Source organism: Nicotiana sylvestris, chromosome 9, assembly GCF_000393655.2.
Source record: "Nicotiana sylvestris chromosome 9, ASM39365v2, whole genome shotgun sequence".
NCBI classification, from domain to species: Eukaryota; Viridiplantae; Streptophyta; class Magnoliopsida; order Solanales; family Solanaceae; genus Nicotiana; species Nicotiana sylvestris.
In genome coordinates, this window is record NC_091065.1 from 110,917,931 (window position 1) to 110,931,685 (window position 13,755).

The 13,755-nt window shown below is 37.7% G+C and overlaps 1 protein-coding gene across 1 annotated transcript; it reads left to right on the top strand.

Annotated features, from left to right (window-relative positions):
• Positions 1–1,704: 1,704 nt before the first annotated feature.
• On the top strand, positions 1,705–2,160 carry LOC104213035 (protein FAR-RED IMPAIRED RESPONSE 1-like). The gene has a single exon (XM_009762436.1). The coding sequence runs from the start codon at positions 1,705–1,707 to the stop codon at positions 2,158–2,160; it is 456 nt and encodes a 151-aa protein (XP_009760738.1).
• Positions 2,161–13,755: the final 11,595 nt, after the last annotated feature.

Genomic DNA, 13,755 nt, shown 5'->3' on the forward strand with positions numbered 1-13,755 from the left:
TGCTCGTTTCGTTTGTATTATATAGATTATGACAAAAAGAAAGAAGAGATAGCCTTAACATACCTGAGCCGATTCTTTTGACAATCCCTGTAACACACGTCAATTGCGACAAAACGTAACGGCGGATCAAATTAGGGGAAAGTCCGTATGATATTCTTGAGAAAGATTGCATCGTAATCCTTTAGAATCGCAAAATCCCATTGCTATTATGCTAAGATGTCTCGTATGAATTCTTTGTTGAAGTAAATCACGTTACTTATCATACATGTTCTTGTATGTATTTGCTGAAGCCTCCTCCGTTACTTAGCACCATAGCCCCTCATTTTAATGATGTATGGAGATGTCTTATTTTTGTGGGTTAAAGAGATTTTAAGTCTTGGTGTGGGCCCCACTTTGTAAGACTTGGGCACCCAAAATCCCTCCAATTTTGCCAACTTTTACATGTATTAAGAGTCATTTGATCAAGATTTTATGGGCTGCCACGTTGGGAGGCTCCTTAATCTTATCCAAATCTCTTAATTAATTAGTTAATCTCCCATTAAAATTAATAATTATCTACATAATTAGAAATTATTTCAAGTTATTTAAAATATTACTTACTTTTAACACACTTTATACACCTTACTATCATGGTCATGTGGTACCTTTTATGGCACTAGTCCATAAATACGGGGTATTATAGCTTGGACCGTATTTTATCCCAAATTGTCAAACTTCGACGAAAACTCACTTTCTTCGATTCGCTTACCCTCTCACCTTCACGAATTTACTTTTCACTTATTTAAAATAGCATAATACTTATAATCTCCGAATAATCTTGTCCTTGAACTGAGGTCAATTATCTTATGACAATTTCAATGTACAATACTACAAGGTGTAATATCGTCGTAATATAATACTGCGGAGCGTAACATCGATGTAATACTGCGGGGCGTAACAAAGAGGAGGAGCAATTTTTGTCTGATGTTTGTCCGCACTGGCTACTAATTAAATATTTTGAAAAGTTGGCTATATAGCTTATGAGAGGTGCTAAACGATCACACTTTTGTGGCCCAACTGTGGCCACACGGGTGAAATTACATCAACGACATCCTTATTATTTAGCATTACAATTTTTCCTTCAAAACAAAAAATTAAATATGGAGAGGCTCTTCCTATTCCCAAGCATTGAGCTATGTGAAAATCATCCATGTTCACATACGGAGGAAGCTGAAGAGTATTTACATTATATTGTATTTCTATTGTATTTTATGTGTATAGAAAATTATTGTATTTTCTTATAAAAAAATACGGTATACAATTTAGTAGGAGGAAGAATCATCAGATTTAGTAGTGTAAATACTTCCTCCTTACCAAACCAAGTCAAAGTGGACACTTCCTCCTTATCTAAAAATGGATTCAAACCAAGAAAATATGAATCCAAATAAACATAACACAAATACAACAACCATGAATATGAACCAAGATAATAGGTTTGATCGAGTTAGGGACGAGTTGTACAGATCTTTAGGGATGACATTGGATGATAGTTTGTTGAATGAATACGAATGGGTCGATGTTGATTCCCTCGGCAGTTTCAACAATATTGTGCACTTAGATGATGATGATGAAGAAGAACCTGATGGAGAATATTATGGAGAAGCTGACAATGATGAGTAGTAGTTTTTAGGAAATGAGTTAGAGTTATGTGATGTTGATCATGAAATGGAGAATGGATTCACTAAAGATGATGTGGTTGTAGGTCCAATCTCTGGAATGCGATTTAGAGATAAAGATTCTTTGTTTGCATTCTACAAAGAACATGCACAATTGAAAGGATTCTCTGTTGTCAAAAGAAATTCCAACAATAAGGGTGGTGACACTGCCAGGTACATAACTTACTGTTGTGATAGGGCTAGGATTCACAAAACCAAGTTTACTACCAAGAGTAACAATTGTAAAGCTAGGCTCACTGCTGTTTTGGATGGTTTTGGTTGTTGGCACGTCTCTAAGGTCGTTCACGATCACAATCATGATTTGCTCCCTTCCATATCGCGCTTGATGGCTGGACATAGGTCTGTTTGTGATTCTTTGAAGAGAGATCTTCTAACTCATGATCGATCAAGCATTAGACCCTCCAAGAATATTAGACGTGCTGAGGTTCAATGTGGTGGACCGTAAAATTTGGGTTGCACTCCAAAAGATTGTAGAAATTTTATTTTAAAGAGTATGAATTTTGAAATGCTAGAAGGGGACACACAGTCACTGCTCAACTTTTTTCATGAAATGCGGGTAAAGGATAGGGAGTTTTTCTATTCAATAGACGTTGATAATATTGATAGGCTGCGAAATATAGTATGGGTGCATTCACACTGTAAGGCGGCGTATGAGCAATTTCATGATGCGATATGCTTTGATACGATGTACCTTATCAATCGACATAATATGCCATGTGCTACATTTGTTGGCATCAATCACCGTAGATAGTCCATCTTATTGGGATGTGCTCTCATGTCTCATGAAGATATCGATAGTTAAAAAATAGTTTTTAGAACTTGGCTTGAGGCCATGGGAAATGTTCATCCAGATGCGATCATAACTGACCAATGTCAGAGCATTAAGCCAGCCATTGCTGAAGTGATGCCACATACAATATATAGGTATTGTATTTGGCATATATTTTCAAAGTTGCCTCTTTAATTAAGTGGTGCTCGTCCTTCTAATATTGCACGTGGATAATTTAAATCCATGGTACTTGATAGCATTACTGTTGAAGTTTTCGAGACAAAATGGACAGAATATATTGCAAAGTATAATTTGCATACAAGGAATTGGTTCAACAAGCTTTACTCTGAGAAGGAAAAATGGGTTCATGTGTACCGTAATGTGTATTTTTTGTTGATATGCTATCTACGCAAAGAAGTGAGGGGTTGCATGTGCTCTGTGATGGATATATTACCCGTCAAAGCATTCTTAGGATGTTTGTTCACCAGTATGAGTTAGCTATAAGAGCTAAGCATAAGAAAGAGTTGGAGCGGAATACAGGTCAAAGGGCTTTCAAATTGTGTGTGAGTCATTTTTCAAGTGGGAGGAGCAGGTAATTTAGTGTTATACACGTACAGTGTATGAATTTTTCAAGACACAACTAAGGAAATTGTATCATTCTGAAGTCAGCAGCCCCGACGATCATCAAGTTGTCCCTGGTATACAGAAATTCATCGTTAGTGATTATTTAGTTGTACAAACAATGGTGAAAAATCAGTAGAGTACACTGTTGAATATACACCTATCGGTTGTCACACCTCCTTTTTACCACCCCGTAAGGGGTATAAGGGAGTTTTTCCAATTTAAGTGATAATCGAAACGAGATTAATTATTTAAAATCAGAGTTGTCACTTGAGATAATTTTATGGTGTCCCAAGTCTTCGGTACAAAATCCCGAATCGAGAAAATTAACTCTTATTACGGTCTGCGAATACAGAAATCTGGGTAAGAAATTCTGTTAACCCGGGAGAAGGTATTAGGCATTCCCGAGTTCCGTGATTCTAGCACGGTCGCTTTGATCATACTTGGCTTAATCAAATTGTTTAATTACTCATTTTAAAACCTATGTGCATTTGCCTCTTTTTAATTTAAAATTATCTTGAAACAGGTCACGCGCACATGTACCCATTTGTTTGGCGCGTCAAAAATCATGTCACGCGAACATGTCCACAATTAATAATGCCTTATTATTTTTAAGAATGTTTAGTCGAAGTTGCACGAACGCATACCCCGATTTTATTTTTAAGATTGTAATTATGTCACGCGAACATGTACACAACCACGATGGTATATTGAACGTGCTTAAAGCAAGCTACGAGTATCATTATTCTTAATATCTAAGTTATAATACCACTAGGAGGGCCATAGGTGATTTAATTATGGATGACACACCTCGGCCTAAAAGAACTATATTTAATTAAAGAGGACTAAGTTAATAATAATTTTATTATTGAGAAAGTTGGTCGAAGTTGCGCGAACGCATACTCCGCTTTAGTTTTAGAATCGTGATTATGTCATGAACGTGTACACAGTCACAATTGTATTTTTTAAAATGTGCCTAAAAGCTTTTCTACGAGTGTTCATTTTTAATAACTAGTATAATATTTGTAAGGGCCATGGTGATATAATTTATAGATGGCATAGCTCAATCTATTTTTTAAGAATCGTGGTTAATTAGGCCTAAGGATGCTTTTTTTTTTTTATATTTACAAAATGGTCTGAACTTGATACATAACTATTAGTTATAAAAATTAGTACACATGTGCTGGGCCCTTAACTATCTAAGCAGATCCTGGCTTGAGCCCAAACCCAAAACTGTTTGAAATAAAACTAGGCTCAAATCGAGCCCATAAGTGAAGCCAGGCAGACGGTCATTTAGTTCCACATGGGCCAACGAATGCACGACCCAACTCTGTACAATCATGCCTTGAGTACTAAGGCCCACGTCCATTATACCAAGCGAAATAAATAAAAATACAACAAGGCTAGATACTGAGCCCATGACATGAATCAGATCATGGCCAAAAGCCCAAGTCGCACTTAAGTTGGGCTGCCTCATCTAGGCCACTGTCAAGCCCAATCGAGATTTCAACCCTTTAATCCAAACTATAAAACTCATTCATGGATTAATTTAAATCTACACATGCTGTTATGCTTGATAGTTAAAACACACAATGTATACTCAACAGCCTTCCCAAGTCTCACGGATTACAATTACTCAGTACAATGAACTATTGGATCACATATGAATGAATCAAAACAGCCTTGAAATGTCTAGGGCATCTAAATATGATAACATCAATATCGATAGTATTTAAGACAGACTTAAAGAAGTTACAGGTTCAGATTGAAGAAAAACAAAATAGATGTAAAAAAGAACATTTAATTATATGTAAATCAAGAATCAAAGTCCGAATCAACATGCTACAATCCAATTTTTATCACTTCAAGCCCATGAATATACTTGTGAGCAACAAAGAATGAAATAAGAAAACTTCAAACCAAGATGAGTAAGGATCAACAATTAGCAACAACAACTTCAGTTTAATCCATATTCGAACCCAGAAAACCAACAACCCAATGACAGCTTTTAGAAATTCATAAAGGAAAGATCAGAGACAATTCCAGCTAATTTTGCGAAAAGTATTGCAGAAACTTTTTCTTTTTCAAGGTCTTGAAATCCTGATGTGTTTTTTAGAACTTTGATGCAGAGAAATATGCTTAAAAGTCTGGTTTTAGAGTGAAGGGAGGACAGTCTTTACAGGCCTCTAAGGCCATGTACTCCAAACAGAATTGGGAATTATTCTTAGCCTGCAAAAGGCATCTTTTTTTTAACTAACTAGGACATCTGCCCCCTATTCTAGAAGCTTCTTGTAGGAATTTATCTGAAAGTCCCTTTTTCATTTCCAGCTTAAACCCCTAAGTTTTTAGTTGTTTAATTGGGCCCTAAGGGTTTCTAACCCTTTAAAAACTAAGGCAAACAACTCCAAACCAGAACCAAATGGAAATAAAGATCAAATGGCACCAACCTTAAAACCTAAATAGATTTATTATTGAGATGAAATCCGAAATGACACAATACTTAAACATTTTGAAACTGACACTAACAAGAATTAACCAATGAATGATCCATTTTCTGAAATTCGAACCTTTTGAACCAATTAAAACTTCCACTTAATAGGGAATCAAACCTCAACGAGATATTAACAAGCTGATTTCAAAACAAACTAGACTAAACACAAGGTTAAACTAATTTAAATAAACCATAACCGAACAAAAGCTGAAAATCTAACGACTCTGAGGGAAAATGCATAAATTAATCCCTGAACTACTGACTAACATAGAAGTTAACAAACAATTCTAGAAAAAATTAAAGCCCTTAATCATGCAACTATAACAAGAAATCAGTCAAAAGAGAGAAAAAATGGTTAAGAGGTTACCTATTCTATCGTAATAAACCAATTGGACTCGGAGCATCCGGTCGGTCACTGCCAACGGACTAAAATCCTGGCAGGTTTTGGAAATGACCCAAAATCGACAGTAATCAGTCGTTCTTATCAAGAACGATCCACCAATGTAAGTTTTGGGTCAAACTCTGAAGAAACGTCTGCGAGGCAAAAAGGACAAAATTGAGGGCTTTGGAAGTTTCTCAAATCCGGAATCCAAAGGATTTGGGTGATTTTAAGGTGAAACAGAGTGAAGATATGAGGTGAGGGGGAGGTGGTGGTTGTTTGGTGTGGGTTTGGGGCCATTTGGGCGATTTAGGGTTCTTAAGTTTCTGAGTTCAGATCCAAAGTTGGAGGGATTTGAGGGAAACGGGTTAGAGATGTGGGAAGAGGAGATGACAAGGATTCTGGGGGGTTAATTTGGAGTGGATTGGAGCATCGCTACTGCTGTGAGGCGATTTCCGGCGGCGGAGCAAGGCGGCGCCGGCGAGGGAACTTAGGCAGCTAGGGTTTGGACTCTCAGATGAAGAGATGTAATGAGGGGGTTGACTGGGGGGGGGGGTCTCAGGTTCAGACACTATTATACTAAACAAAGGTCAGTTCCCAGCCGTTGGATCACACGAGAACAACGACTGGGATTTGATTGAACAAAAACGGCGCCGTTTTGAGTAAAGCTGAGGCTGGACCGGGTATTTGGGTATTGGGCTGGATTTTGGGGCGGGTTTAGGGTAGACTTGTTTGGGCTTTTGTCCAAATAAAAGGAAAATAAAACCTTTTCAATTAACCATTTTCTATTCAATTCTTTTATTTCCTTTTCTTTTTATTTGTCTTTTCTTTTCTTTTTCTTTAATTAAAAACCCAAAATAAAATCCTAAATTCATCTAGATTATAAAACTAACCAATTTCTATAAAAGTATAAAAATTCTTTGATCCTAACTTTAAAAGAAAAACTACTATTCTAGAATTAAAGCTAAAATGCAAAAATAAAATATTTTTTGTGATTTTTATTTTTTAATAAAATAAATAATTAATTGATTTATCCTAAAAACTGTAAAAATGAAACCTAAATGCAATGCATAGTATTTTTGGCATTTTTCATGATTTTTAATGAAAATTAAACGTGCACAAAATGCAAACAATTAACAAAATCCTACAAAAATCCTATAAAATGGCAAATAATTGGAAAAAAAATCTATTTTCTTGGGTTTTATAGGAGTAATTCATATAGGGCAAAAATCACGTGCTCACATCGGTGATTATTTTAGTTGCAGCTGCAAATGATTCGAGTCTAGAGGGATACTTTTTTGCCATATACTCAAGATCTTGTCGCACAATAAGATTGATAAAATTGATGAAAGCTATATACTAACAAGGTGGAGAAGCGATGTTATTAGGCCACGCTTAAATAGGTTCCATCAAGTTGGTTACCCAAACATGACTCCTGAGTACAAGACATGCAGGAGCATGTTGAAGTGTTTTGACATGGCTTGTGATATAGCACTGGGCACTGCGTGAAGGTTTAATATGCTAAGCATAATTTGAAGACGATGGTGCATGATCTTCAAAACTTGGACGACGAAATGATCGTGCCAAACCCCGACCAGGATGACTCAGATGAAACTGAAGGCACAACTCTACGAGATACGCAGTACACTCGTTCACGTGGCAGGCCGTGTTTGAATCGATATAGAGGAAGAATTGAATACAACTTTACAAGTTCACAGCCGCGTGGTGTATTTGGAGCTAATAATGCCAGAAGAACTAGTGTTAGAGGGGGTGGCATGGATGGTGGTAGGATTGGTGGTAGTGTAGTGACAATTGTGGTGGTAGAGGTAGTGGACGCAAGTATAGGGGTAATGGGCAAGGCAGAGGTACGAACATTGAGCATGATGGTTCCCCAGGTGTGAATGAGGTATAACTTTGCAACTACATTTGATTTATTACTTTAACATGTCATCTTTTCTTATAATGTTTGTTTGATTTTAATTGCAGCAAATTGACGCTACACAATTGCAATCAAGCTTGTTTGATCTCAATGCCGAACCAGACTTGGAACTATAATAAGCAATAAAGAATATTGCTGAAACTTGGAGTTCTCAATAGGCCTAATTGCATTGTTGTTTTATTTGGTCCAGGACTTTGATTTTGAATAAATTTTGCTTGTTTTGTATAAACTTTGGTGTTTCATTATTTATGAAACTTAAACATATTATTTTTTCTTATAATGTTTGTTTGATTTTAGTGGCATATTAGCTACTGAATTATTGTTGCTATCTCTCCCCATGATTTTGGATTAGTTACGTTGTATTCTAACTTCAATACTTGAAATAAAATTGTTCTAACAAAGAGAGTTCAGAAAGCATTTGCTCGATGCCAAATTTTATCGTGTTGAACTCTAAACCATTGTTGCCTGGGTTCGAAACAAGTACCGACATTCTCTTTTTTTATCAACTCACTAATAAAGGTATTTGTAATATTGAATCCAACTAGAAATGCAGATAGACCCTTTGGTTGATCAACTCTCTAAGTTCTTTCCCTTTATACACTGCCAAGGTTCGAAATCTGGCTGCAACATTTTTTTTTTTGGAAAATTGTTCTTTCCTATTTTCATCTGAAGAGTCTAGAGGTGGTTGAATTGTATTTAATATTTCGGTCTCCAATACTTTGAATCACTAATTAATACAATTTTTTGTTATTCATGATAACTTTTCAAATTCTCTATAACCAAATTGTATTAAGATTTTTAAGAGGCTTTTTTTAAATTTTTTTAATGTTTCACAGTTTTTTCTGCATTCTATTATATCCAAAAGAAGAGGAGGACTTGTAATTTTCAGTCCTCTTCCTAGTAGTTTACGTTTTAGTAATTTTTTTCCTTATACTAAATGTATAAAATAATTTTCATAAACGTTAAAAAAGTATAACTAGCAAAAATCACAGACAATATTTTCAGTCTTCTTAAAATAAATAGGTATAACAATAATACAAGAAAAAATAATAGACAATATTATAAGTAAACCATATTAATCCATGAATATTTTAATGTCAAGGGCAGAACACAGTCTCTACATGACCTTAATGAAAAAATTGAAAAAGCTAAGCATTAGATGTTCCTAGCACTTCAACAGCGAATATCATAGCCCTTGATGTAGCCTCAACAAATTCAAAAAGAAGAACACTCCCTTTCTTCAGATGGTTGTCGACAACAAATTGTTTCCGCCCCTTAATGAGTCTTCTTCGAACAACACCTGTTAGAGTCACATTTCACTCCTTCCCATTATATCGAAGTATTGTTTTAATCGAACTAGGAGGAAGATAGTCACATATACTCTTTGGAAGATATTGCACAAGCGTAATGGAAACATAGGGTAAAAAATCATATTATGTAAACTAAGAAAAAGAAAAAAAGTGAATTTACCAGATCATCGCTCTTGATGTACAATCTGGGCACGTTAGCATTCATATTTAGAGTATTTGTGATGTTTGTAGAGTAGGAAATATAGGTTTGTCACGACCCCAGTTCGCCCTCCGTGAACTGTCGTGATGGCACCTAGTCTCTACGACTAGGTAAGTGTAACAAAAGCTGAAAATAAACAAAATTTGCGGAAGAAATAATTTAAAACAGCAATAGTGAAATAAACAGTGTTTAAAATGCTGCTCGGCATACACAATAACAACTCTCTAAACTAATATCTTTTCCCAAAACCCGGAATCTCATGATCACAAGCTTTTAAATGTCTACAAGCATCTAACTCCAGAACATCTAACAAAGAAACGAAAGTATAGAAGAGCTAATACAAAAAGGGAGAGTAGAAAGGGACTATTCGGTTTGCAGACACGACAGATATACCTCAGAGTCTCTACAAGCGCCTCGTCTCAAGCGTGATAAATATGAGTGGAAGTACCTGGATCTGCACATGAAAAACATGCACAGAAAGGGCATGAGTACACCACATCAGTACTCAGTAAGTGCCAAACCTAACCTCGGTCGGGTAGTAACGAGGAAGGTCAGGGCCCTACTGAGGTTAAATGAAATATAAGGTATGACAGTATAGAGTAAGACAGTAAAAATTAAGTGCAACAGTAAGAAATAACATAGAGTAGAAGGAACAATAAAAGTTATAACAGAGACAAGGAAATTCATGGAAAGAAGTACAGCTCATCATGGAGACAACAACCTGGGGATCTCTCAGTATCCCGAGGATCTCTTAGTATCCTCAATATGTGTGCCGAGGATCTCTTGGTATCCCGAGGATCTCTTAGTATCCTCAATATTTATGCTGGGGATCTCTCCCAAGGATCTCTTAGTATCGTCAATACATGCCGGGGATCTCTTAGTATCCCGCACTACAGTCTAAATCCATATATCTATGTGCAGGGGATCTCCCGAGATACCGTCACGTAGTCCCAAAAGTAAACACGCAGCAACGACACGAAGAACACTTAACTAAATTCAATTTCACAACAAGGTAAACAAGTAATTCTAGCCTAGCATACTTCACGTAGTCCAAATAAGACAGTTTGAGCAAATAAAGCAATTAAGTCAATTAGACATGATTCTCTAAGCTAACAACAATAAATAGGAAGGGAAAACACAATTAAAGTTACTTAATGAAAATAGGAATTTTCAACAATTAGTACAAGTACGCACTCGTCACCTCACGTACAAGGCATTTCAAATATCAACAATACCAATCCTAAGGGGAATGTCCCCCACACAAGGTTAGGCAAGCCACTTACCTCGAACCAGCTCAAAATCAACCTGAAACCACGCTCTTGCCACGAGTACTCGACTCCAAATGGTCCGAATCTATTCAATTAAATTGCATAATGTAAATAACACTCCAAGTAACTGATTCTACAAATAAATTCTAAGCTAATACGCGAAATTAGGTAAAATGACCAAAACGCCCCTCAGGCCTACTTCTCGGAATCAGGAAAAAATTATATTCTTGGAATCCCCATACTCTCACGAGTTCATGCATACCAAAATTATCCAAATCCAAGGTCAAATTCCCAATCAAAATTCGAATTCTAGGTGCAAGAACTTTCTTCCAATTCCCCCCCCCCCAATTTTCATCTCCAATCCGAAATTAAATGATAAAACTAACAATAGATTAGTAGAATACAACTAGAAAGGGATAAGGAATTGTTACCCAATGATCTTCTCTTCAAAAACCCCATAGAATCACCCTCTCCCGAGCTCCAAATCAATTTCTAACTTTTTGAAACTAAACCCTCGAATTCTGATTTTTCTGCCCAGCAATGTCGCATCTGCGGCTCAATTTTTGTATCTGCGATACCACTTCTTCGGTTCTCACTTAAAATTCCCTCTCCGCACCTGCGACCCATATGCCGCATCTGCGGTCACGCAGGTGCGGTAACACATCCGGTTCTGCGGTTCCTGCTCACTCTCCTTTTCGTCGCTTCTGCGGCTTGACTCCGCATCTGCGGGAGTTGCTTCTACGGCCTCTCAACCGCAGATGCGGTTATGATAGCAACCCAAAGACTTCAGCTGCAAACTCTAACTTTCCAACTTCCTGTTAACCACCCGAAATCATCTCGAGGCCACGGGATCTCAACCAAAAACAGAGACAAGTCATATACCACTATCCAAACTTATACAAATCTCCACAACACCTCAAACAACATCGAATCAACTAATTAGCATCGGATTCAAGCCTAAGAACTTTAAAAACTCTCAAAATATGCTTTTGATCAAAAGTCTATCAAACCTCGTCCGAATGACCTAAAATTTTGCACACACGTCATATTCAACACTACGAAGCTAATCCAACTTCCGAACTTCCATTCCGACCCTCAGATCAAAATCTCACTATCGAATCAAAAACTTCAAAAATTCAACTTTCGGCATTTCAAGCCTATATTAGCCACGGGCCTCCAAAACACAATCCGAACATGCTCCTAAACCCGAAAACAACCAATGGAGCTAAGGAACCATCGGAATTCCATTCCGAGGCCGTCTTCACATTGTTCTGACTACAGCTCAATTTCCACAACCTAAACTCTCATTTAGGGACTAAGTATCCCAAAACTCTTCGAAACTCCAAATAAACCCTCCCGGCAACTCACAATAGCAGAAACAAACACGGGAAAAATAGTTAATAGGGGATAGAGGCGTAAATTCTTAAAATGACCGGCCAGGTCATTACATCCTCCCACACTTAAACATTTGTTCATCCTCGAACGAGCATAGAGACATACCTGAAATAGTGAAAAGATGAGGTTAACAGCTGCGCATATCCTGCTCGGTCTCCCAGGTTGTCTCCTCGACCGACTGACCCCGCCACCGAACCTTTACTGATACAATATTCTTTGACCTCAACTTTCGAACCTGCCTGTCTAATATCACCACTGGCTCATCTTAGTAGATCCTTGTCCTACTGGACTGAACTGAAATCCAACACGTGCGAAGCATCACCGTGATACCTCCGGAGCATCGAAACATGAAATACCGGATGAACTCCTGCCAAGCTGGGAGGTAGGGCAAGCTCATAAACAACCTCCCCAACACGCCGCAATATCTCAAAAGGGCCAATAAACCTCGGACTCAACTTCCCTTTATTTCTAAATCTCATAACGCCATTCATAGGCGAAACCCGAAGCATAACCCGCTCTCCAACCATATAGAAAACATCACGAACCTTCTAGTCTGCGTAACTCTTCTGCCTGGACTGGCCTGTACGGAGTTTATCCTAAATCACCTTAACCTTCTCCAAAACATCCTGAACCAAGTCTATGCCCAATAATCTAGCCTCACCCGGCTCAAACCAACCCACCGGGGATCTACGCCACCTACCATATAAAGCCTCATATGGTGCCATCTGAATGCTGGACTGATAGCTGTTGTAGGCAAATTCCTCCAATGGCAAGAACTGATCCCAAAACCCTCCAAACTCAATCACATATGCACAGAGCATATCCTCAAGAATCTGAATAGTTCGCTCAGACTGTCCGTCCGTCTGAGGATAAAATGTTGTACTCAACTCCACCCGAGTACCCAACTCATGCTAAACGGCCCTCTAGAACCGCGATGTGAACTGAGTACCTCCATCTGAAATGATGGAAACTGGAATACCATGCAAACGAATAATCTCTCGGATATAAATCAACGCCAACCACTCCGAAGAATAAGTAGTACACACAGGAATGAAATGCGCGGACTTGTGATCACAACGGACTCAACCTAAGGAAGAGTGGGCACTAATACTTTTACCCAATAGCGGTATCGGGGTCAATTTTCCACAGGGAGCTTCAATTTGTAGTTGAGTGTTTATATGGTCTAGGACTATGTTTTAGCTCCTAATTGATCTTCTAACATTTTTGGTTTTCTTTTGATTATCAACTACAATATAGCAACTACAAATTTAAAGCTAAGTTAGGCTAAGATATTGATTCTAAGTTGTATGCAATATAGAGAAAGGCACTAGGGTCGTGGCATGCATCTAGGTGGTCAACTAACGGGTAGAGATTCCTAATGCAAGAATGATGAATATGGGACTTATGCTATAACCGTTGCACTTTTGCACCCACTCTCACACCTCTCGGTAGAGAGAGTGATTTTGCCCAATTGACTCTCTCGAGACCAATTGGGTAGGCCAATTTGCCCAAGCAACTTATGGTTCAAGTTGGGTAATTACTCTCTCGAGGTTTAACCCGTTAATTGGGACTACCATTCTCATGGGTCCATCCCAATTCCTTGTTGGAATTAATCTTGGGGTCATAGACTCTCTTTCTCAAGAAGAGTCAAGACTCACTAAGCTAGACT